At 41.7% G+C, this 25,861-nt stretch overlaps 1 protein-coding gene across 1 annotated transcript; it reads right to left on the minus strand.

Annotated features, from left to right (window-relative positions):
* Positions 1–822: 822 nt before the first annotated feature.
* On the minus strand, positions 823–25,622 carry LOC308105171 (E3 ubiquitin-protein ligase TRIM39-like; the record flags this gene model as incomplete). The annotated part of the gene is made up of 2 exons (XM_080455806.1): positions 823–936; positions 24,240–25,622. 2 exons carry the CDS (start codon positions 25,620–25,622, stop codon positions 823–825), a joined length of 1,497 nt encoding a protein of 498 aa, XP_080311932.1.
* Positions 25,623–25,861: the final 239 nt, after the last annotated feature.

Consider the following 25,861-nt stretch of genomic DNA (forward strand, 5'->3'; position numbering starts at 1 on the left):
TCCCTCTCTAAAGCATGTTGATTGTTGTGTTGTTGCTTCCGCCCGTGTGTGATGTGGGGATCATTAAAAATCCATTGTTAGAGACAGCGAGGCGCAACTTCAAAGGCTTGGAAAGAGGCTGTCAGGCCCCCCCCCCTCCAACCCCCCTCCCCTCTCCCAATGAGTTCAATTACTGCTCCCATTGGCTCCTCTAATGATACCCTGGAATGATTGCTGAAGCACCGGATTATATGGAAAAAGAGAGAGAGAGGAAAAAAACTATGTCTTCAGCAGAATGGTTAGTGAGGTGGAGCTGTTGTTTTATGTCTCCCGGTCGGTGCTAATTGACGCACTTATTATAAGAGATTCACACGGACGGACGTCTTCTGGGAGCCGTCCTCGAGTCGGCCCCCCCTCGTCCCAGGGGACCGGAGGGGGTGGTGGGGGGGGGGGGTTTGATCGTCCATCAGGACTGGCTAAGATTGCAGCTTTCTTAATCCATTAAGACCGGGAACGCATCTGTGTCATTTTTTTGTTTTCTTTGGGATATTTAAAAATAGCAGATCTACAAGCTCATATAGCGCGGCACCGAGTGCCGCGCTATGAGCTTGTAGATCTGCTATTTTTTGAAAAATCGTGAACATTTTTACACATCTTTGAGTATTTTTTTTTTTAAGCGAACATTTTGAACTCTTTTGAAGTCTTTGCTTCTGGAGGTCCCTGGAACAAAATATTTGATGTCAAGGACCCCCAACGTGATATGTAATTGGCCTTGGACCCCCATCTAAAAATGTTGTTCCAGGGAACCCCCTGACACACGGATGCGTTCCCGGTCTTAATGGGTTAAACGCCCATGCGTTCCCATGCTGCTACCAAGGCCGAGTTCTGGCACTCGCCTTCAAAGAGCTTAGCTCTGTGCAAGGCGGGCAGGCGGGCAGGGGAGGGAGGCGAAGGAAGCTACAAAAGAGACAATTAACAGGCAGCAATTTAAGCAAAATTGTTGGGAGCAGCAGCACATGGTATCACAGAGCTGGGTGAAGACACGAGAAAAGGAACAATTACTGCTATTTGAAATCGTCACTCTTGGACAGAAGATATCAGATAGATGAATGTGTTATATGGTGTTTTATGTTTTGGTCTACGGCTGACTCCAGTGTACCGCTCCTCTCGTATCAGTGATTCTTTTGTGGCTGATGGTGAGACAGTTGGTTGTTTGGCGCGACCGTGCATGCAACGGCTTGGTCTTTTACAGTGAGACCCATCGCTAGAGAGACGTGTCACCAGGAAGACCAGCATTGTGTCCTCTCTGGGACTGTGTGTGTGGCGTGTTTCTGTAGCAGTTTTTTTAGATGTGCATAACATGCATTTTCAGCAGAATTATTATCTATGCTGCTACATTGTCTAAAGGAAGCCGAACACAAATGGTCAGAGGGGGCGGGCCGTGAACACTTATCAAGATTTGTTGTGATTTTTTTTTTATCCAGAAAAGGTTGGAAACCAATGCTCTATCCCAGTGATTCTCAACCTTTTCAGGCCATGACCCCCCAAAATAATCATATTTGAACTGGGGACCCCCCAAAATAATCATATTTGAACTGGGGACCCCCCAAAATAATCATATTTGAACTGGGGATCTCCAAAATAATCATACTTGAACTGGGGATCTCCAAAATAATCATATTTGAACTGGGGACCCCCCAACATGATCATATTTGAACTGGGGATCTCCAAAATAATCGTATTTGAACAGGGGACCAGGGCCGGATCTAGGCATGGGCAAGGGGGGGAAATGCCCCCCCAAATGCCCTGACTGCCCCCCCCCAAAAAAAAAAAAAAAAAAGAAAGTTTTTTTTTTTTTGGGGGTGGGGGGGCTTGTGAAAGTTACATTTATGTCATGATATGAAATGTGAGCTTACCATAATCAAAATAATCCTTAATCATATTCCATCATGTATCATTGCACAATTCAAATAATCCTCTGCCCTGATTTTCCACACACACAGTCACACACACACACATGCAGTACTACTCCTAAACAATAGGAAGCAGTATTACACAAACAGCCGGAAAAAACTCGCCACCGCGCTTCCAGCATTTCCTAATGCCCCCCCAATTAATAATTTCTGTATCCGGCCCTGCAGGGGACCCCCCCAAATAATCATATTTGAACTGGGGAGCTTAAACTGTCACTTTAGTGTCATCTAGTGTACCCCCCCAAAATCATGTGGGGACCCGACCCACATGTTGAGAACCAATTGCTCTATCCGATCTATTTACTCTCCCTGCTGAACAGGCGCCCTGATCAACCTGTAGGAGGCGCTAGTGGAGCGCCCACACACAGCTAGTGGAGCACCCACCCGCTTCCTATCCTTAAACACGGCCTAAAATGTGTTCATCCGGAGGCACTGCGGAGAATTCCCCCGCACCTGGGCCACCTGCACGCCCCCCCCCCGCTGTCATTCATTATTAAGGCCCTCTTGTCTGCCGCTTCGCCCTCCGGTGCGAAGGCTTTTCTTCCCTCACCTCTGGTAACCTTTGTGCTGCTGCTGAAGGTTCCTCCTGTTGTTTTGTTGTGGTGTCATGGTGGATTTGATAGAATAAATGAACATGGGGGCTCTGGCCGTCCGGGCTTCTCTTGACCTCTTGACCTGTGTGGCTCTGATCCTGAAGCATTAACCCTTGAGTCACGTTGTGGGTGTGAGGGCTCAGGATGAGACATCAGCAAATGTTCAGTACTTTTACTTCTACTCCACTACATCTCAGAGGCAAATATTGTACTTTTACTCCACTACATTTGTTTGAAAACTTTAGTTACTTTGCAGATATAAATTATTACATTATAAAACATACATGAACCACTTTAGCCCGATTTTATAGGTTATTTGAAAATAGCCGATCTACAAGCTCACAACACGTCGCATCGCAACGCATTGTGAGCTTATAGATCTGCTATTTCAAAACATTTTAGTTATTTTACTTTTGATACTTTAAGTATATTTCGATGCCAATACTTGTGTACTTTTACTCAAGTAACATGTTGAACACAGGCCTTTTACTTGTAACAGAGTAATTTTATATTGTGGTATTTTACTTAAGCTAGGGAATGATATTGTCGCTGTCGGGTGGAAAGCTTGCGTGTCCAAAACCGTTCCATTTTCATTATTATTTAAAAAAACATTTTAAAATAGTGAAAATAGCAGATCTACAAGCTCATAACGCGTCGCATCGCGGCGCGTTGTGAGCTTGTAGATCGGCTATTTTCACTACTTTTATGTGACGCTCGTGCATAATGAAGTGGCATTAATTCATGAAAACGCGTATAAATATGGACATAATGAGGTAACGATATGCAGGAGGCTCTCTCTCTCTCTCTCTCTCTCTCTCTCTCTCTCTCTCTCTCTCTCTCTCCCTCTCTCTCTCTCCCCCCCTCTCTCTCTCTCTGCCAGTCTCTGCTCTTCAATCTGACCAGCAGTCACAGGGTGTGCCCGTGGCTTTAGAAGAGTATCATTTCCAATCTTCAATACGGCTGAACATAGAAATGAAATATTATGTCCGGGATGCACTTCATTGTGCATTTTCGTCTATATAAGACAGGCAGGGCAGAGATACATTATGGCAATCGCTCGCTCGTGCGCGCGCGTGTGTGTGTGTGTGCTCGTGCGCGCGTGTGTGTGTGTGTGTGTGCAAGCTAATCTCACAAACAACCCCGGCTATGATCATATTTCTCATGCACACGCACACACACACACACACACACACACTGCCAGCGGGGGCCATGAAGGACCTCAGTTCCGGAATATTTTTCAATTTGGTCAACGGGCAGCTATGTCATTTTTGTGAATCAATAATCCCAGAGCATTATTGTCCAGGCCTCCAGGCTCTCAGAGATCAGCATCAGAACGAGGTCTATGGAGCAGAACTGCATGGCCTCTTCATGGGCAACAAGCTGTACGAGTCTGGTGTATATGGAATCTAAACCAGTGGTTTAGATTGTATATCAAGGACCCGTACATTTGTATTTATTCGTCTGCGCACCCGTATCTGAAAAAGAAATGTGCCAGTGACTCCCATTCGAGAAGATTTGATAAAAAGGTAAATTTATTTTCTTTTCAAAATGCAGATTTATGGGGTTATTTACCTTACTGTTTATTGATTAGAGTTCATGCTTACTCTGCATATTTCGCACTTTCGTCACTAAGTCACTCTGGATATTATTGGGCTAAACGCCCAAAATGTGAATTGTAAATATAAATGAACGGATAAAACACAAAAATAATTATATGGAAATGCTGTCGGCTTTATTGTGTTTTTTATCCTTTTGATAAGGGTGTAGCCTATGCATGTATTGTACATAATATTGCATTGTCAATAACGATATCAAAGTTGATGGTGTGAGACATACTGACAGTCACATGGGCAAATAACCGTGTGTGCGTTATGTCCTGCTACGGCTCGGTTTGTCGTGGTCAATGCTAAAGTGGGAGCACAAATTTGAAACAGTTAAAGGACCACTTCACCCATTTTCAACCTATCTTCATATAATTGGTCCTCACTAATGCTCATGATAAAATGGTACAATTTATTTCTACTCACTCTGTGTCTTGCTGTGGACAGTTCAGAAACCCCGCCTACCAGTGACATCATCATTAGGCCTACGCAGGTTTTCTTTTTTCAAAAAAGATTTAAATGTTCTTTTTTGTTTTTTTTTACGCAACAATGGCTTCCATTATAGCGCGCTAACTTTCCAGGAATAGAAAGCCTGCAGTTTCTATTAGCTTGGATTACCCATCGATGATGTCACTGGTAGGCAGGTTTCTGAATGGTCCACAACCCTTCGAGACTCGGAATGAGTAGACAAAAAAGGTACCATTATTATAATGAGCATTAGTGATGACCAATTATATGAATATTGAAAATGGGTGACGTCGTCCTTTAAAAAACATTGCTCCAGATCATAGATAATACCATCGCCTCAATTTGGAAGTTCAGTTTGCACTGAAATTAATGTTAAACTTTGCTTCAATGCCATACAGAGTCAAATTTTCATTGTTATATTGTATCATGTAGTATACGATCTATCTAACATAATTATTATACTATATTATATTAGACCATTATACTATCTTACACTATATTACTATTATTGCTATTGCCACTACCACTATGACTGTTATTGCTGTGATAGTTTTACTTTTTATTGTTGCTGCCCATTACTGCCTTTGCTTGAATCTCCCCCTCTCTCTCTCTCTCTCTCTCTCTCTCTCTCTCTCTCTCTCTCTCTCTCTCTCTCTCTCTCTCTCTCTCTTTCCCCCCTGACTCGAGGCAGATGGCCGCCCACCCTAGAGCTTGCTGGATCTGCCTTGACGTTTCTTCCAGTTAAGGGGGAGTTGTTCAGTTAAGGGGTAGTTTTTCGTTGTCACTGTCACAACAAATTGCTCGCTCAGGGTGGGGACAATGTCATGTTCTCTGCTTTATCCCATTAAGACCGGGAACGCATCTGTGTCATTTTAAGATTTATTTGGGCTATTAAAAAATAGCAGATATACAAGCTTATAGCGCGGCACCGAGTGCCGCGCTATGAGCTTGTAGATCTGCTATTTTTAGGAACAATCTTAAAATATGTGCAAATCTTTGAACATGTATATAGATTTTTAACTCAAATCTTTGCTTCTGGGGGTCCCTGGAACAAAAGGGGGTTGAGATGGGGGGGGTCCGTGGACAAATACATATAACTTTGTCGGTCCTTGACATGAAAAAAGCTTGAGAACCACTGATCTTTTTTAACTGTTAGGATTTAGAAGACAAAGATTTGAGTTAAAAAAAATATATATATATATATATTGAAAGATTTGCACACATTTTTCACGATAGAAAATACAATAAAATAGCAGATCTACATGCTCTATGAGCTCGTAGATCTGCTAATTTCGAATAGCCAAAAGTATAAAATAATAGTTATAGCAAAAAAAAAATCTGAAATGACACAGTATGCCTTCCAGGATTGAATGAGTTAAATGTAAGGTGTCTTGAGAGAACGTGTTGTGGCACTACGATAACACTGAACTGGTTTGTACCTCTGTGAGAGGACATGTGTTCTCCTCTCAGAGAGCTGCACTGTACAACTATAAGGGATTTACACTGCCGTTATCCCCATGATGATTTGAAAAGCACACACACTATTGTACCATCCTCCCCAGTGCTTCAGTGAATCAGGTCATCTCTACCCACTCACCGCAGCCCACTCTCACCCAAACAATCCTCTTTTTGAACCATTCATCAGCAGAAACATTAACGCCGACTCGTGTTCCTTATTGTCCTCAAAATGGGGCAATTTTGGGTCTGGTGTATTTACTCGGTCGGTATTAGAGCACTCGCCTTTTGGACCACAATAGCCTGGCTCCCCCGCACGATATCAGCACCAACAATCCGCGTGGATGCATGGATTAAAGCAGGGTCTTCAACGTTTTTTCCAGGCCAGGGGCCCCCTAGCTGAGAGAGAGTTGAAGCAGGGACCCGCCATTATATATGGCAGTGGTTCTAAAACGTTTTCATGTCAAGGACCCCCAAATTGATATGTATTTGGCCACGGACCCCCATCTGAAAATATTTTGTGCCTGCTCTGTTTTCCCTCTACACCAAACTTCTTTGCCGAAAATAGTTTGGTTCTATATACGTGTGTGCACTTTGTATCATAGTGTTGTGGTCTTTTCATTGTTTGTTTGAGTTTACATGGCAGAAACAAGTATAGTTTTTACCTGCCATATCTTCCATGTTGGGACTATGAATGTAAATGTGCATCCTTGCTAAATCCAACGTATTTACACTGCATTCCAACTGCTGTAGCTGTGTTGTTGTGTTAACTACTGTCCCGACCAAATAAACTAATAAAGTAAAGTAACAACAATGAACGTTGGATTTTTGCGGGGGCCTAAGTTCTTTAACACCAACGGAGCCAGTTGATAAATGTCAAGCTTTCTTTTTTTCTCCAAATGCACTCAGAAGAACACCAAACACGTCTTTTCCGCCCAGACACTACCTCAAAATTCGACTCCAGTAACTGTACTTTAGTTACTTTCCTCCACTGCTCATGTGTCAAAGGTGGACATTTGGGCCTGAGGGTGGAGGAAAGGTCATGGGGGCTCACTCGAATGGCTGGGGTTCAAACCTCCAGTTTCAAGGCAACCTGCCAGTTACTTATTTAAGTGTCTTGAGTGCGAATCGAAACCATGGCCTTAGGGGGCCATGTCCACAGAAAGTGTGTGTTTTTTTAGCTGCCAGTGCCAGTTCTATAATATCGATGCTGCCTCCAAATTCTTATTTTTGATGTTTTTCCACCCGACAGAGACGAAATACAGTATAGCCATACTAGGAGCTCTACTCCTCCCAGCACCGCTTGGTGTTTCAGTCAGGGTCAAGGCTAGGGTGTGTTGGCAGAGCGCCCTGAGTGTAGAAAATAGTTTAACATGGTCAGAAACAATCAGAAACAAACAAACTACCATCAAACTCTCCTCAAATCAATTCAATTTGATTACAGTGTCAAAAGCACAAGTTGTCTGAAGACGCTTTACACATCGAAACCTCCTTTTGTGTTTTTTCGTTAAATCAACCTCCTACTTAATCATACTACAGCATCACACAAAAGCACTTTCTCTGTTTTCGAATTTGAATTCTGAAAAGTAACACTTTTGGACATTTGCACGGTTTACAGAGACGATGAAGCGCAGAGACACAACTGCACTTGGATCGCCGTTTTGCAACAAATGCAACAAATAATCATCGCCTGTGTTTCTCTCCCCTGAGAAAGCAAAGGCTACAGTGGCAAAGAAACAATCCCCTCTAACGGGAAGAATCCTCAAGCAGAACCAGAGTTTACTTTAATAAATAAATGGATGTTGAACCTTTCTTAAGTTCCGTCCTACTCAACACTCACCCTGACAGGGGAACATTTGCCAAAAAGAATTGCTCTATACAAGCTCACAACGCGTCACAATGTTCTTTTTGGCGAAGAGATTTGTTGCATTTGTTGCAAAACGGCGATCCAAGTACAGTTGTCACTCATGTCACGTTTTTACTAAGAATAGAGGGTTTAATTGGTTAAGTTAATTTGTAAGCACCACACAGTACATAGTCTGCTCCATCTCTCCTCATGCTTCTGTGAAATATCTGGCTGACAGCTCACCAGAGACCTGGCATCCTCGCCGAGTTATTTGTACCGTCTTGTTGTGCTGTTGAAAAGCGACACAAGAAAAACATGCATTTATCGTCTCTTTCTTTAAAGGTCAGAATGCTGCCACAGCCTGTTGGTTGGTCGGTCCCCTGGTAGCGAAGGCTTTTTGAAATGTCTTCCTTGTTCAATGTCAAGGTTAACCCCTTCAAACCGGGAAAGCATCTGTGGAACCACTTTAACCATACTTTGGCTATTAAAAAAAATCTGATATACAAGCTCATAGCGCGGCACCGAGTGCCACACTATTAGCTTGTAGATCAGATCGTGAAAATGTGTTCAAATCTTTGAATATTTATATATTTTTTTTACAGCTAACATTTTTAACTCAAATCTTTGCTTCCGGGGGGTCCCTGGAACAACATATTTTTAGATGGGGGTCCGCGGCCAAATACATATCATTGTGGGGGCCCTTGACATGAAATAGTTTGAGAACCACTGATTATAGCAATATACAATTTTTTCACAAAAAACTGTTGGATTTAGAAGACATTTGTAGAATCCCCAGAAGCAAAGATTTGAGTTCCAAATGTTTGCTTTAAAAAATCTATAGATATTCAAAGATTTGCACAAATTTTCACAACTTTTCAAAAATAGCAGATCTACAAGCTCGTAGCGCGGCACTCGGTGCCGCGCTATGAGCTTGCAGATCTGCTATTTTGAATAGCCAAATAAATCAAAAAAATGACACAGATTATTTCCCGTTCTAAATGGGTTAAGGTCCCTTGCATTCTGGTGAGTTTTTCTTTTCTTTGGTTGTTGGTTGCTGGAATGGTCTGCTGCAAATCTTTTCTATTTAGTTTCATATCAACATCATTGCTTATTCTGTTCTGTTATTTCAGTTCTCCCACATACGAGCTGTACAGTAGTTTGTTTCTCATGCAGTCGAAGGCCAAATGCGTTTAGATTTGGCCTTGAGGGTTGCAGCTATCATAGCTCTCTCTGGCTTTAGGATTATGATGGCGAATTCCAAAAGCTAATAGACCCAGGGGATGGGATTCTTATAAGAGCTTGATATTTCAATGAGTTCTGCTTTGCTTGATGGTAAATGCAGCCAGAATTTATAATCCCCTCTTTTTAACTTGGTATTATGGAGGAGGAACAGCCCCGGTTCGGCCCCGCAGACATTGTTTGGAACTGCTCCCATGAACACAGCAGGGTTATTTTTTTTTGTCCACATTTCAATTGGAATTGCTCTATTGGGTCTTTTATCCCCCTTTATTCTAATTGGTCCCGCGCTTGGGGACCCCATATAACTAAACGCAAGAACGCTCGCCCAGGGTCGAATCCGTTGACCTCGGAACGGTTGCCACCAGGTATTCCTAAAGGTAACCTCAGTAAAACTATGCCTAAACCTAACCTTATTTCTAAACATAACCTCAGTAAAACTATGCCTAAACCTAACCTTATTCCTAAACATAACCTCAGTAAAACTATGCCTAAACCTAACCTTATTCCTAAACATAACCTCAGTAAAACTATGCCTAAACCTAACCTTATTCCTAAACATAACCTCAGTAAAACTATGCCTAAACCTAACCTTATTCCTAAACATAACCTCAGTAAAACTATGCCTAGACCTAACCTTATTCCTAAACGTAACTTCAGTAAAACTATGCCTAGACCTAACCTTATTCCTAAACGTAACTTCAGTAAAACTATGCCTAAACCTAACCTTATTCCTAACCTTAACCACAGTAAAAAATACAAGAATACAAGAACCAATGGGAAAGCGCTCCGCAAAAAAAAGGGGGGGTGAATGTGTTTTGGGGCGAGCTTTCTGGTTACAATATGAATTGGATATTGATGTTTCCTCCAAATGTAGTTTTAATCACTTAAACCCTATATACTTTGTTGACTATTAAGTGACAGGCCTAATCGTCCCCTATGCCAAATGGAGTCAAATGCCTTTCATTTCATCAGCGAAACAGGCAAATATGTCATCCTTGCTTTTTTATGGCGGACGTGTGTTGGTGCATGTGTAGAAGAAGGTATACAGATGGTCTTGATTTGCGTTGCTTGGGTATAAATTAAGCCAATGTATCTGTGACGTCTGTTTGTAATGCTTCAAAAGGTTTGCTCAGTGTCCACACCACATTGTCTTTGTTAGCTTTGAGATCCTTTATTATCTCAGCCAGGAGATCATGCATTTGCCCCCCCCCCCCCCCCCCGTGTGTGTGTGTGTGTGTGTGTGTGTGTGTGTGTGTGTGTGTGTGTGTGTGTGTGTGTGTGTGTGTGTGTGTGTGTGTGTGTGTGTGTGTGTGTACTTGTTTTACCATGCTTGTGAGGGCCAAATGTCCCCACAAGTATAGTATAAGTATTTGAGAAATACGCATTGTGACGCCAATTTTCCTGGTCCTCGTGGGTTTATATTAAAAAAGATATTTAGTGTTACAAGACGTACAATTAGGAAAAGATTCATGTTGGGCATGGGGTTGGTATTAAGCCAGTGTGCACCGGAAAATAGCCGATCTGCAAGCTCAACAGGCGCGAAGCGTGACATATTGTGACCTTGTAGATCTGAAATGTATCTGTGACGTCTGTTTGTAAATGCTTCAAAAGGTCTCCTCCGTGTCCACACCAAATTGCCTTTGTTAGCTTTGAGATCCTTTTATTATCTCAGCTATAGGAGATTGTGTGTGTGTGTGTGTGTGTGTGTGTGCGTGTGCGTGTGCGTGTGTGTGCGTGTGCGTGTGCGTGTGTGTGCGTGTGCGTGTGCGTGTGTGTGTGCGACCACGCAGTTGCAGCCTTATAAGCACGGACAAGTAGTTTGAAGATTACTTTTATCTTGATATGCTTTTACGAGCATTACTAGGCTTGATTGTGGTTGTGTGTGTGTGTGTGTGTGTGTGTGTGTGAGAGAGAGAGAGAGAGTTTGATAGCAAGAGAGAGAGAGGTAGAGTTATAATCTTGCGGCTCATGGAGAAAAGCCTCTTCTTCTCTCAGTAGAGCGATAAGTGTTTGTTTATGGCTCCTTCCCGCTGCGCCCGTTTAAACTTTCACAGCGAGTTGTAAAACAAGATTTGATTAAACGTCTCATCTGGTACAAAACCTATAGTGTCTGCTACAGCGCAGTGCTGCTCAAAGTGGGGTCCGGGGACCACCCCAGCGGTCCTTGAAGGGGGTTCCAGGGGGTCTCGATCCAGCAAAATGTAGAAGAGTTTTTAAACCACTTGAGGCCTATTTTATTTTATTTTCCTGGTGTCAAAGAGGAATCTGTAGTGGGTGCTCAAAAACATAGATACATAATGAGGCTAAGACAACAATTCAGATTTCAAAGTATGAGAGATTTTACTCGAGTAAAAGGAGCCAAAACTTGCACGTACACATTAGTGTTGATTTTGACAGCAATTTTTTTTAATCAGTTTTAGTCATAGTCTTTTCAATCAAATTCCATTTAATTTTAGTCATATTTTAGTCATCTGAAATGTTTTACTGTTAGTCTAGTTTTAGTCGACTAAATATCATAAGATTATAGTCAACTAAAATGTATTTTGGCGGTGCCTTGATGGCGTCATAATGGTAGATTTCACACTTGGTCGCATGCTGAAAATAGCAGATCTACAAGTGTGAGCTTGTAGATCTGCTATTTTCAGAGCGCAATACCCGAGCGCAGCCAAGCATAGCATGACTTGTCTTTTAGTTCTACTGGATCTCTTCTCCACTAGTCCCTCACTAACATTTTAGTCTAGTTTTTATTTGTTGACAAAATTGTCAATGTATTTATAGCTTAGTAGCTTAGTTTTTATTTAGTTTACGTCAGTGAAAAAAGGTAGTCGACGAACATTTTTCGTCACAGTTTTAGTACACATGCAACGGAAACCGTGTCTGACTCAACTCAGGTCATGTCTGACCTCTGCGGGAGGCAGCCGTCACCTCAGTGTGATGTGAATTCATACTAAAAATGTTCCCTTCATATAATAGAGTTCTCTGAAATTAATTTCAAATCACCTTGACACTGGCTATTGGAAAATAGCCGATCTACAAGCTCATAATGCGTACGTACTGCTGTGTTGTGCATGGTTGGCTATTTTTGAAGAATGTTGACACATCGTGACAAATTCTCTCATGCGGGGTCCCCTGGCACAAAATATTTTCCGTGGCATTTCAAAAAAAGTTAAAATTCAAGGAAAATAGAAACAATAGCAGATCAAGAAGCTCACCACACATGTGTGAGCCTGTAGATCAGCAACGTTTGCACACCAAATGATAAAATAGGACATTAAAGGAGTAGTTCATCCAATTAAGTACTTATTTTCTATCAATTACACACCCCATAAAGCCTTAAATTCATGGAGATTCTTCAATTTTTTGTTGCATTTCTGAGCTAATAATTTGATGACCAGCGGAGCCACCCGGTCATCGAACTATTGGCTCAGGAATGTGACAGAAACAAAAAAAAATCTCCATGAATTCAAGGCTTCATGGAATTTTCATCAGAATTTTCAACCGATATCTAAAGCTGGTTTGGTTTGTTAAAAGTGCCAGGCATATAGTTATGTTATGACGCATGATGCATATTATTATACTTGATAAGGTGGTTTAACTACCATATATACCACACTTAATTCAGTTTATTTTCTCTTTGGGGTCATAGGGTCACAACTAACCAGGTCAGTGGCCTTGTGGTGTCCAGATAAGTTTGGGGGGTCGGGTTTCATTTCTTTTGTTTTGTTTTCTGACCTCAATTACACCCAAAAAAACTGAACTTTGAACATTCAGTAGATTTTTTGTGGTCTGGGGTTTTCTGAATAATTAGGCTCAGAAAAATGCTGTGATTTGCCCGGTGGACTTTGATATCACTGTCCGTTAATCCCGCCCTCTTTCCAGAATAGTGACGCTGTCGCTGGGGGTTCAAGTGGTTACTTTGGGGGTTCACCCAGGGTGCCATACAAGGTGGAACGGCCACTGTCTGCATGAAAACACAGCAACATAATAGATACACACCAAGTGAGACTGGAAATAATAATACAAAATCAGAAAATATGTGTGGAAGAGAGAGAGAGGAAGGTGGGCGTCAAAAATTGAACAGTGGAATAGAGTGTTTCCGTAATTGCTTTTTTCTTTAACCCGTTTAGACCGGGAACGCATCTGTGTCACTACTTTATCCATATTTTATACTTTGGCTATACAAAAAAATAGCAGATATACAAGCTCATAGCGTGGCACATGAGCTTGTAAATCTGATATTTTTGAAAAATAGTGAAAACATGTGCAAATCTTTGAATATATTAATTTTTTAAAGCGAAGATTTTTTTTCTGGGGGTCCCTGGAACAAAATATTTTTTCACCCGGTGCCAATTATCTAAGTGACCCTGTGCGCTACACTCCCCCCGCCAGCCTAGGGAGCCCAGAGCCGAGCTCATGCCTCCTTCAATGCATGAGAGCCAACTGACCTTCTTGTCACCTGACAGGGGGGAGTTTCCCTGGTTGGACGTAGCGCGTGGAAGGAACACGTTATTCCAACCAATTCCTTTCCCCTCCATCAGGCGCCCCGGCTGTCATGGGGGAGGCGGTATATCTTCTATTTTTGAATAGCAACGCAAAAATCTAAAGATGCTTTCTTTACAGATGCTTTCAGGGTTTTACATGGATTATTATCTATTCCTGTTGGCGGTCATGGCTGCCAGTTCCCACCTGATGTCGTGTGGGAGTTCAGACTGCTCCAGATCGTACTGAATAACTGCTAGCTTGCATAACGTCTTCAGAGGAGGACTCAAGTCTAAGATGTACAGGACACTGGGCTTGTCTTCGTATCCTCTAAAGAGGATGATACGATCTCCCACCATGCAACAGGACACATCAGACATCCCAAGCGGGGGTTCCCCCTTGGGCTCAACCTTCTTCCAGGAGAAGGTCTCTGGATTGAATTTCCACAAATCATTGAATAACTGCTTCTGGTTCCTGCCACCAAATATGTACAGCTCTCCATTGTAGGCAAAGGCTGAATGACACCTGCGTCTTTCTGGAAGAAGCTTTGCAGAAGGCGTGCTCAGCCAGCAGTTGGTCTCTGTGTCAAACACTCTGATGATGTTGTTGTCCACCTGGACGTTCCAGCCCCCAAATACAAACATCTTTGTCCCGATGATGGTTGCAGAGTGACGTGATAGAGCAGGTGATGGAGTGCCTCTGGTATTAAGTGAAGACCAGACCATTGTGGTGGTGTCCAACTTGTATATGTCATTAGTGTTCACAGTCTTGCATCTTCCTCCATAGATATACATGACTTTCCCCAAGACACAGGCTGAGTGGCTCCTCCTCCCCACTGGAACGGTCCCAGATACCTTGGGTTTTATCCATCTGTGAGTGTCCACATCAAATGCATAAAGCACGCTGGAGTCGTACACCTCGATGTTAAGCCATAATCATCCTCCTTTATCAGAAACTTCACTGATCCCCCCCAGACGTAGACAACCTCTTCTATCAGCACAGCTGTGTGGCGCACACAGTTGGAGGGGACCTCGGGAGGACATTCTCCTCTTCCAGTTGTCACAGGAGGCAACTGAATCCAGCGCAAAGCCACTGTGTTGAAGACATGCACCGCAATCTGGTCCCCGATGTTCAAGTTATAGTTATAGTTATAGTTATAGTACCCCCCGAAGGAGTACAGATTGTCTCCCACTGCTACAGCGGCATCAAAGGATCTCTTTGTTCCACTGTTCAGGTGCAAGGTCCAGCGCCACATATTGGAGAACAACAACAACAACAACAAAATGGATGGATGTGAAGTCTTCAGGTCTCCGTAAAACAATGGCAGTGCTGTGCCACACGCTAACATTTATGTTGGGTACAGCAACACTAAACGTCAGGCAAAGGACTCCATATTTGGGAAAAACTAACATCATATTGATGACATCGGTGTGGAACTCCTTATTTAGGCAAGACTGGGATCAGACGTACTCTGATCTGTTTGTGTTAGATGGCCTTAATAGAGCACCGACATCACTGCAACTAGAGGGCGCTATCCCCTTGGGTCACTCACAGCGTTATTTTTTTGTATTGGAATCCCCATAGAGGAATCTTAGGTCGCGTCATATAAACTTTGTATGACGTGACCTAAGATTCCTCTATGGGGAGTCCAATACAAAAAAATAAGCTGTGAGTGACCCAAGGGGATAGCGCCATAAGCCGTCAGCAGGCCTGCTAGTGCCTTAGATTCTAAGGCACTAGCAGGCCTGCTGACGGCTACGCCAAAAGATTATGGTTTGAAGCAGTGCATGCCCTCAACCAGTGTTGCCAGATTTTGCGAGAGAAATAAGCAACCAGGTGGTCTATGAAAACAAGTCCAAAAGAAGTGACTATAGGCCACTTGAGCACTTTAAGCCTATATGCATTTTTGAAAACAGACGATCTGCAGTACAAGCTACGAGCTTGTACTGTAAATCTACTATTTTCAAACAAAATTTCAAAATTCTTAGCGAAACATTTTGAATACATTTTAACAACGCAAATCTGGTAGGGAGGTCCCTGGCACAAATAGTTTTTAGATTGGGGGGGGGGGGTCCATGGACATATTAATTTGGGGGTCCTTGACATGAAAATGTTTGAGAACCACTGGTTTAAACAACATTAGGAAGCAAGCCCAAATAAGCAACTTTGAGATTAGTAGATCAGCTCCTATAGCCCTCGACAACTGGAGAATAAAACAAAGACAAAGGTACATTGGTGTCACTTTCCGTTAATCCCGCCCCCTCTCCAGAATAGTGACGCTGGGGGTTCAAGTGGTTACTTTGGGGGTTCACCCAGGGTGCCATACAAGCTGGAACGGCCACTGTCTGCATGAAAACACAGCAATATAATAGATACACACCAAGTGAGACTGGAAATAATAATACAAAATCAGAAAATATGTGTGGAAGAGAGAGAGAGGAAGGTGGGCGTCACAAATTGAACAGTGGAATAGAGTGTTTCCGTAATTGCTTTTTTTCTTTAACCCATTTTGACCGGGAACGCATCTGTGTCACTACTTTATCCATTTTTTATACTTTGGCTATACTAAAAAATAGCAGGTATACAAGCTCATAGCGTGGCACATGAGCTTGTAAATCTGATATTTTTGAAAAATAGTGAAAACGTGTGCAAATCTTTGAATATATTTATTTTTTAAAGTGAACTTTTTTTTTTCTGGGGGTCCCTGGAACAAAATATTTTCAGATGGGGGTCCGCGACCAAATACATATAATTTTGGGGGTCCTTGACATGAAAAAGTTTGAGCACCACTGATATTATAGCAGCATACGTTTATTTTTATTTTTTTAACTGTCAGGATTTAGAAGACATTTGTAGAATCCCCAGAAGCAAAGATTTGAGTTAAAAATGTTCGCTTGAAAAATATATATATATAAGATTTGCAGAAATGTACAAGATGAAAAAAAAAATAGCACATCTACAAGCGTGGCACCGAGTGCCGTGCTATGAGCTTGTATATCTGCTATTTTTTGAATAGCCAAATAAATCTTAAAATGACACGGATACGTTCCCGGTCATAATGGATTAAACTGCACCAGTAGGTATAACCCAGACCCACGGGGGTAGAGAGGTACTTTAATAAACACAGCAGTGTGCATGCAGGCAGATGCTTAGTTAGGGGCCGGGGGAACTACTGAAGGCAGTCTGGCCCCTCCAGATAGTAGGCTCTAGTCTACAGCAACACACTGCAACTTCAGGCTATAGGGGAATGCATGGGGGATGGATTACTTATTATTATGCTGTAGGATCCCTATTAAAACCACTTAAAGGACGACTTCACCCATTTATTTTCAACCTATCTTCATATGAGTGGTCCTCTAGTCCAGTGGTTCTCAAACTTTTTCATGTCAAGGACCCCCACATTGACACTTATTAGCCCGTGGACCCCCATTTGAAAAGATATGCCAGGGACTCCCATACGAGAAGATTATTTATACTGCTCTAGCAGTGATTCTCAACCATTTTAATTTCAAGGACCCCCAGTTTGACATGTATTAGGGCTACGGACCCCCATTTAATGGCATTTCTATCTCTGGGACCCCAATTTATATTGTAAAATCAATGTTAATTTAACTCTGAAAGTGTACAAATGGAACCAAATGGTTAGGGGTCCATTTGGTTCCATTTGTACACTATCAGAGTTACAGACCCATAAGGGTCCATTTAGTTCCTAACTATCCTTCATTTAGCTGGGGACCCCCTGGAACTCCCTTAAGGACCCCTGGGGGTCCCCGGACCCCACTTTGAGAACCAATGCTCTAGCCTGATTATCAGCCTGAAGCTGCGTGGAGCTTCAGTCTGAAAAAAATTGTCTGCAGTGTAGGCGATTACAAGGGGGAGGGGATTCAAATTTCCCTAAACCAATCACAAGAGATCCGCGGATCCGCCTACATCTGTCGTCATCGCACAGCTTGTTTTAGCAGATACTCGCTGATTGGCTTGTCGTTAGACCCACCCTCACCTCGGACTCTCATTGGACGGTACTTTTTGTCTGTGGCCAAATACGATACAATGCTGCTGTGCTGCAACAATGTTGCAATGTTGAGCCGGTCCTTGACATGAAATCGTGAGAACGACTGCGTTATGGAAGAACCTGGCTGGTGGGCGTTAAGGCCTTAAGCTCCTCAACCAACCACTAAAATCCTATTTTACACTTGGAGCCCTATTTTCACCGGTGCCTTACACATTAATCCCTAAACTTCTTTGCCATTTTATTTTTATTTTTAAAAACATTTTCAAATAGTTCACATAGCCAATCTTAAAAAAAAAAAAGAAGGAAAACATGGCAAATAAGTTTAGGTATAATGGGTAAGGCACCGGCGAAAATAGGGCCCTTGGGCTATTCGGAAATAGCCGATCTACAAGCTCAAAATGCATGAATGTAATTTGGGAATGTTATTGTTTTTGTACTTTTGTTTAGATTAGAGCTTCGTGCATGTCCTTTTTGTAACTGAATTTTTTTACTAGGTAAATATTTGTATAAAAAGGTCTAACCAGGGACTGGCATCGCAAATTAGCCTCTGCTATAAACCCCATATACAATGCAACGGTTTCATGTTTTATAACTTGATTCATTGTTTGTCGTATTGTCCCTGTCAAATAAACGTATAAATAGAATTAAGAAAATGAATCACTTTGCGTTGTGTTGCGAGCTTGTAGATCCACTATTTTTGGGGGGTTATTTTTTAAGGTTTTGATCAAGACTTTAGCATATAATGAGATGGCCAAAGTAGTGGACCCCCTGATTTAATAACGGTTAACGTTAAAGTTTCAAGGCTGCAGCCGCTCGTCCCCTTCAGCGTGTTATTGGATTGACACACGGAACGATCAATTAAAATGATTAGACGATTAAAAACGCACATGAAAAATGCGCCGTTACAGGCCGGTTCTGCAAAGGGAATTTAATCACATCATAAACCCATGAGGATATAGAACGCTCCAGTTATGTTAAGAGCCTTTTTATTAACTAGGTATATTGAGGTCTTACTGTAGGAGTCCACTATGACTTTTCACATTTTATAGCTGTGTGTGAACGGGCAGGGACAGTGGGGATAGCTTTAAATAGGGTTCAAATGTAGGTCATCGATGGCTGGGTTTGTTCCATTCACCACTCTATGTAATGGCCCTCGCTCTGTTGGAGGTAACAGCCAGCTCTCTGAAGGTCCACAGCACTGGAGCACAGGCTACAGACATTACCAGTAGGTGGAATGTAGTTGATTACATTTAGTACTATACTTGAGCACATATTTTAGATACTTTTGCATTACTTGAGTAATCATACTTTGGCCATGTATTATAATAGCTGATCTACAAGCTCACAACACGTGGGAGTGTGAAAACCCACCTCTTTAGGAAACACTACCCTGACCCTTCCTCTTTGCCTTGCCTACCTGTTGTCAATTATTTGTACGAGCTCTTGTTTTATTGGATATCGATACACTTATTTGTTTTAGCTCTTGCTCATTTGTCTCATCTGTTAAGAAAGTAGGTAGCTGATATATTGCACTTTTACCTTAGCTCTAGGTATACTCTTAGTTGCTTGTTTTAGAAGAGAATGCACTTAAGACTTCTGGTGATTAGTAGTTTTCTTGCCTACCTATGTTGAATGCACTTTTTGTAAGTCGCTTTGGATAAAAGCATCTGCTAAATGACTGTAATGTAATGCAATGACTCGTTGTATGACCCTTATAGATCAGTTATTTTTGAAAGATGTTGAAAGATTTTCACAAACTGAAAATAACTATTTTCTCCATATTTTAACTTTTAGTGTTTTTTTCATAAATTAACTCCCTACTTGATCATACTTACAGCGTCACACAAAAGTATCAAAAACGGCAGAACTACAAGCTCGAAGTGCTGCGCGAAACGACGCGTTTTGAATTTGAATCCTGGAAGGTAACAGTTTTGGCCCCTCGCTCTGTTGGAGTGAACAGCAGTGAAAGTACACTATAACCACACCCATGGCATCCCACTGCACAGCACATGGAAGCCTTAATGACGCTCTAAATAGAAGTCAGGAAGCATTCAGACTCTCGTACAACCCGTGTTTTCACCTGAAAGACGTGTTTCCTTTAAAGCAGGGGTCTTCAACATCTTTCAGATCAAGGACCCCCGAGCTCAGAGAGAGATGAAACAGGGACCCCCTCTTGTATGAAATTGTGTTTCAGATTTTTTTTGGGTACTTTTTTCCCTCTACACCTATACCAAATACATGCCAAAAATAGCCGATCTACAAGCTCACAACGCCTCGCAGTGTGAGGCGTTGTAGATCTGCTATTTTTGGCTAAAGTTTTCCTTAGAAAAAGGATGCCAGGGTTCAAGTGGTTCCCAGTAAAATTAGTTATGAATTAGTTCAAACCAGTAGAACAACTTTAACCATACAGTATTTATAATAATCTTGAAACATTTATAAAACCTTTTTTTTAACAACACACAAATCTTGTATGGGGGATCCTTGGCCCAAAAATATTTTCAGAAGTAAATAGATATTCATTTGAGGGTCCTTGGCATGAAAACATTAGAGAATCACTGGCCTAAATGGTGATAATAGATTTTTGGCTATAGTCTATAACCATTATTATTATTATACTTTGGCTATTCAAAAATAGCAGATCTACAAGCTTGTATATCTGCTATTTTGTTTTAATCGTGAAAATGTGTGCACATCTTTGAATATATATGCATTTTTGGATCAACATGTTTAACTCAAATCTTTGCTTCTGGGGGTCCCTGGCCTGGAACAAAACCTTTTCATGTCAAGGACCCCCAAAATTATATGTACCAACTCAAAATATGTTGTTCCAGGGACCCATTACCCCCCCGAACCCCTCTCCCATGGAGCAAAGATTTGAGTTAAAAATGTTTGCTTTAAAAATATATATTGCCTATTCAAAGAGAGTTAGGAGAGGGTTCATGAATGATGGCAGGTGGCAAAATAAAACCCTATACCAACTGTATGATTCCTTTTATTCCTCCCCCCCCTCTCCCCCCTCCCCCACACAAGCGCCACCCAGAATTTGTTTTTATACGCTCCTTTGCATAAGTGCGACAAAGCGCTTTCGTTAGCATTACATTACGCATAATTTATCCTACTTATTTCCATTTTTTCCCTCTCTCTGCCCTTCGGTGAGGAAGGGAAGATGCAGTGGCGTGTCGTATGCACCAGGACCAAACATTAATAAGTTGCTGCACATTTAATCTGCCTAGATAAGCTTTTAGTTTCATTGTGTGTGTGTGTGTGTGTGTGTGTGTGTGTGTGTGTGTGTGTGTGTGTGTGTGTGTGTGTGTGTGTGTGTGTGTGTGTGTGTGTGTGTGTGTGTGTGTGTGTGTGTGTGTGTGTGTGTGTGTGCGAGCGCGCCTGCGTGCGTGCGTGCATGCACGGCGTGTGTGTGCGGCGCATGCATACTTGTATTGGTACTTGTGAGGCCCAAATGTATTGTTTTCCGGGTCCTCACAAGAGAGATTGAGAGATAGTCTTAGTCTACAATTAAAGGTAGGGTAGGTGATTTTCTTTGGTTAAAATAAGTGTTAAATAGCTCTATATTCTGATAGTAATCAACTAATCATTGCTATAGAGTGTTTGTTCAGTAACAGGAGTCTCCATGTCTCTCCAGCTCTTTATTAAACAGAAAATGCATTTTCAGATCAGATCTGGATACCAATTTGATCCAATCTGGATAGAGAACTCAGTCAGGATACAGATTAAAAAAGTTAAATTGGAAGTGATGACACAAAGAAATGAGCAGACACACAATTGGAACTGAAACGCTATACAAATTAAGCTGATAAATACTCTCTCCTGATTGGCTGACATTTTGTCACCTACGTGAAAATGTATTTTCTGTTCATTAAAGACCTGGAGAGACAGGGAGACCCCTGTTACAGAACAAACACTCTATTGTTTCAACCCAAAAAGATCACTTACCTTAATTACCTTTAAGAAGAGATTCAGGTTAGGATTAGACATTTAGCAGCATTAATAAAATTGCGATCCTAAAATGTGTGTGTGCGTGCATGCTTACTACTGCATACTTGCACGTGTGCATGCATGCTTACTAAATGTGTGCGTGCATGCTCACTACTGCATACTTGCACGTGTGCATGCATGCTTACTAAATGTGTGTGTGTGCGTGCATGCTTACTTAAATGTGTGTGTGTGTGTGTGTGTGTGTGTGTGTGTGTGTGTGTGTGTGTGTGTGTGTGTGTGTGTGTGTGTGTGTGTGTGTGTGTGTGTGTGTGTGTGTGTGTGTGTGTGTGTGTGTGTGTGTGTGTGTGTGTGTGTGTGTGTTAGACCACGTGGGAGCTCCAGTGAGTCATTAGTGTGTATTATTCACACACATCTCTGGTCTTGCTGGTTGCTGAACACACCTGGGTGTATTTTGGATCGCTGCCAGCACTCCGCTATTCCGCGTTTCTCCTTCTTTTTTTCCCTTCTCCCTATATGGCCATTACTGTGGATATAAACGCTCTCCAAACCTACTGCTTTTTTCTTTACCCACCTTTCATCTGGGATCTTCCTCTCTCAGCATTATTTCCTCTTTCATTTCCATCCATCCATTACTACCCCTGGAAGACTGTAGTAGTCACATCCATACGCCGTCTAATGGCCAACGCAGTGGTTCTCAAACCTTTTAATGTGAAAAAGCCCCCCAAATAAATTTTTTTTTTTGGACATTATCCAAAAATAGCCATTTTTGCCCAAGAGATTTGGCACAGACAGAAAAAAAGCGTTCCAAGCAGAGTCAACTCAAGTCCATGTTTAGTATATATGTCCTGATTCTATCCGACATTTCTTTCTCTTTTCCCTTCTGCTCTCACTCAACCTCTATCCTCTCTCCTCTCACCATATCTCACAATATCTACGGTCTACAAAATCGCTACAATGATTTACAATCAATACTCTCATACCATGCTATATGAACAAACCTCTTATGCCCTATTTAGAAATAAAACTAGATGTTTTTTGTATTATTATTTTGTAAAATTCTTTGGAACATTTTGAAAATATTTTGAAATGTAAAAAAGAAAAAAGAAGAACAAAAGTTTCCTGACCCAATGTTTGGGAGACACTGGTCAACCTATCGGTCCTTCTGTAAGGTGTTTGTTCATGTGAACACACTTTACCAAGTTCTACAAAGCTGTCTGGGAAAGAAGCTTTTTTTTTCCTTTTCCCCCCTAATTTGTTGCACTCAGTTTTAACAGCTAAAGCTGGCAGATTGTTGTCAGTCTCTAGTGGACTGAAGCATTTACACACTGACATGTGAGTCTAGTTTTGTCTTGAAACACTATATCACATCTTTGTAGCTATATTTATTATTGTGATGAATTAATTCATACCTTGAAACCCAAATGATTCATGTTAGCTGTTACCTATCCACTTGGTGCCTCGTGGCACATAAGGCCTTCACAGAGCTTACACTTTTCTCCCTCAGATGCTGCATATTAATTAATAATTAATAATTAATAACTATCACTATCTACGTAATCTACGTTATTGTAATCATGACATTATTGTTACTATCAGTGGTGGAAGAAGAAGTACTCACATTTCTTTTGGTTTTGTTTAATTGAGTAAAATTTGTAATACCAAGTTGTCAAATATATTGTTACAAGTAAAAGTCCTGCATTCAACATCGACCTTAAAGTAGCAAAAGAAAAATACTCATTATGCTAAATTCAGAACCATATGTCATTCTATTGGATTATAACTATTGATCATAACCCACTCTATTTAATACGCCGGCTATTCCCAAATGATATGTGTATCACGACACATTTTTCAGCTTGTAGATCTGCTATTTTTGAGAAAAAAAAACTATTACAATATTTGCATTTAATGATTTGATGAATAACTAATCTAAATCTGCAAAGTAACTAGTAAGTAAAGCTGTCAAAAACATGTAGTGGAGTTAAACGTACATTTGATTCTGCAACGTAGTGGAATATAACTATTGTCTCTGTCGGGAGGAAATCTTATATGTCCAAAACTGTTACTTTTCAGGATTGAAATTCAGAAATATCAAAAGTAGCAGATCTACAAGCGCAAAACATTTCGCTTCGCGCCGCTTTTCGGGCTTGTAGATCTGCTACTTTTGACACTTTATGTGAAGCTGTAGTATGATCAGCTTGGACATTAATTTACAAAAAAACACAAAGTTAATATATGGAGATAAGAGGTTTCTACCTCACAGCAACGATAAGTATAATAAAGTATCAAGAAACGGAAATACAAAAATACCTTGAAATGTTACTTATTATTGATCATAGACAATTGATCATTGATAATAGACAATAGGCGATCATTATCTAAACAATAGATCCATAACAACATGACATGTTGGTGACATCACATGGAGTGATGACATTTTTAAACTGTGGCTTTAAAAACATATAGTTAGTTTTTAATGTTCTTCTTGACCACAACAGAATCACATAGATTCTATGAAACTGGGTAATATTATACTCCATCACCATCATCATCCTCATCCTCATCATCATCCTCATCATCCTCTTCGTCTTCTTCATCATCATCATCATCATCATGTTTAACTACGTCATCCACAGTTACCCTGATCTTTCCTGGTAACATCTTCAGAGGGACAGTTTGACTAGTGAAAAAGTATGGAACGAGTGTTTCAGTGAAAGTGTGTGTGAAGGTGTGTATGTGTGTGTTAGCATCAGGATCAGAGAATGACAACTTTCCTTCATTCCAGTCCAGCTGGACTCTGATCCTCTGAGGATGCTGCTTCAATGAGAGGTCAGTAGATGACCCCGGTGTGGAGCGTGCTGTGTATTTACCTTTAGATAACCTTATTCTCCAGAGTTGACCCCGTTTGACTCCCTTCCTCTGGTAAGACTCTGCTAACACACCCAGTCCCCAGTATGTATTGTCTCCAACCTCAACATCCCAGCTGTGAGTCCCTGAGTTAAAGCCCTCAGAACCCAGAACACGGCCATAGTGGTCAAACCTCTCTGGGTTGTCAGGAAGCTGCTGTCTTTCTCCATGTCTCACACTGGTCAGATCATCTGACAGGGTGTATACTGGATGGGCAGTGTTGGGGTCCAGAATGACAGGAGTGTAGGACACAATGTCCTTCATCTTGTCCCACACTCTGAAGGTCAGGTTGCCCAGGTGTTTGGCCACGTCTATCAGTGGTCCTGAGACCGGCTGTGGGTCCTGCAGTGTGCACTGGACTCTTTGCATTGTGGTCTTGTAGTTCTGCAGGAATGAGACGTGTTCAGCTCTCAGCTCCTCCTCTATGGCTCTGATGTTGTTTGAAAGGGTTAACATGTCTCTGTTCAGACCCTCAATCTTCTCCTTCATCATCTGACTCTTCTGCTGCTCGTCATACCTCAGTGCAGTGATGCTGGCCTCCTCTTCCTCTTGTAGAAACTGATGAATCTTCTCAAACTGCTCCTTAATCTGCCTCTCTGTGTCCCGGGCCTGGACCTTAAAGTGTTCTGCTGTTCGGTCACTTTTTGTTTTAACTTCATGAAATACCTTCAGTTTGTCTTGTAAAGGCTTCAGTGATTTCTGGACTTCCTCCTTGTGATCCAGAGCAGCTTCATCGATGGGTCTGAAACTGTGGTTGGTGTGTTTTTTAGAATCTCGACACACAACGCACACTGGCTGTTGACATTCCAGACAGAACAGTTTGAGCTTCTCAGCATGCAGACTGCACAGATCCTTAGACCCCGTTGAAGCTCTCTGATGTCTCTCCTGTATGAAGGCCTCACACACGCTCTTCAGAGCCAGGTTACGGGGTAGATGATCTGTTGAGTGTATTTCCTTACAAACTGGACATTGGTTTATTCTCTTCTCTCTCCACCATTCCTGAAGACATTCTTTACAGAAGCTGTGACTACATGACAGTATAACAGGATCTTTAAAGATGTCACGACACACAGGACAGGAATAATCCTCTTCTGGAAGAGACGACTTGGAAGACATTTTGACTCTTGAGTCAAACTACAAACACTGAATGCAGGATTTAAGTCAGTCGTAGTAACACGTCCTCCTCTAGAAAGTTCCCTGAAGTTTACTTCACTGTGAATCGTGGTTGTTGTTAAAGTCCATTCAGCTGACAGAGTCAGCAGCAGGTTCCAGTGGTCTGGGTCAGTATTCCCTCCCGTAGCTGTGGAAAGACAGGCTGTCCTCCTCACTGGAAGTTGTGTTTGATCTGAAGGTGA

This window comes from Gymnoscopelus braueri, assembly GCF_963280865.1.
Source record: "Gymnoscopelus braueri genome assembly, chromosome: 17".
NCBI classification, from domain to species: Eukaryota; Metazoa; Chordata; class Actinopteri; order Myctophiformes; family Myctophidae; genus Gymnoscopelus; species Gymnoscopelus braueri.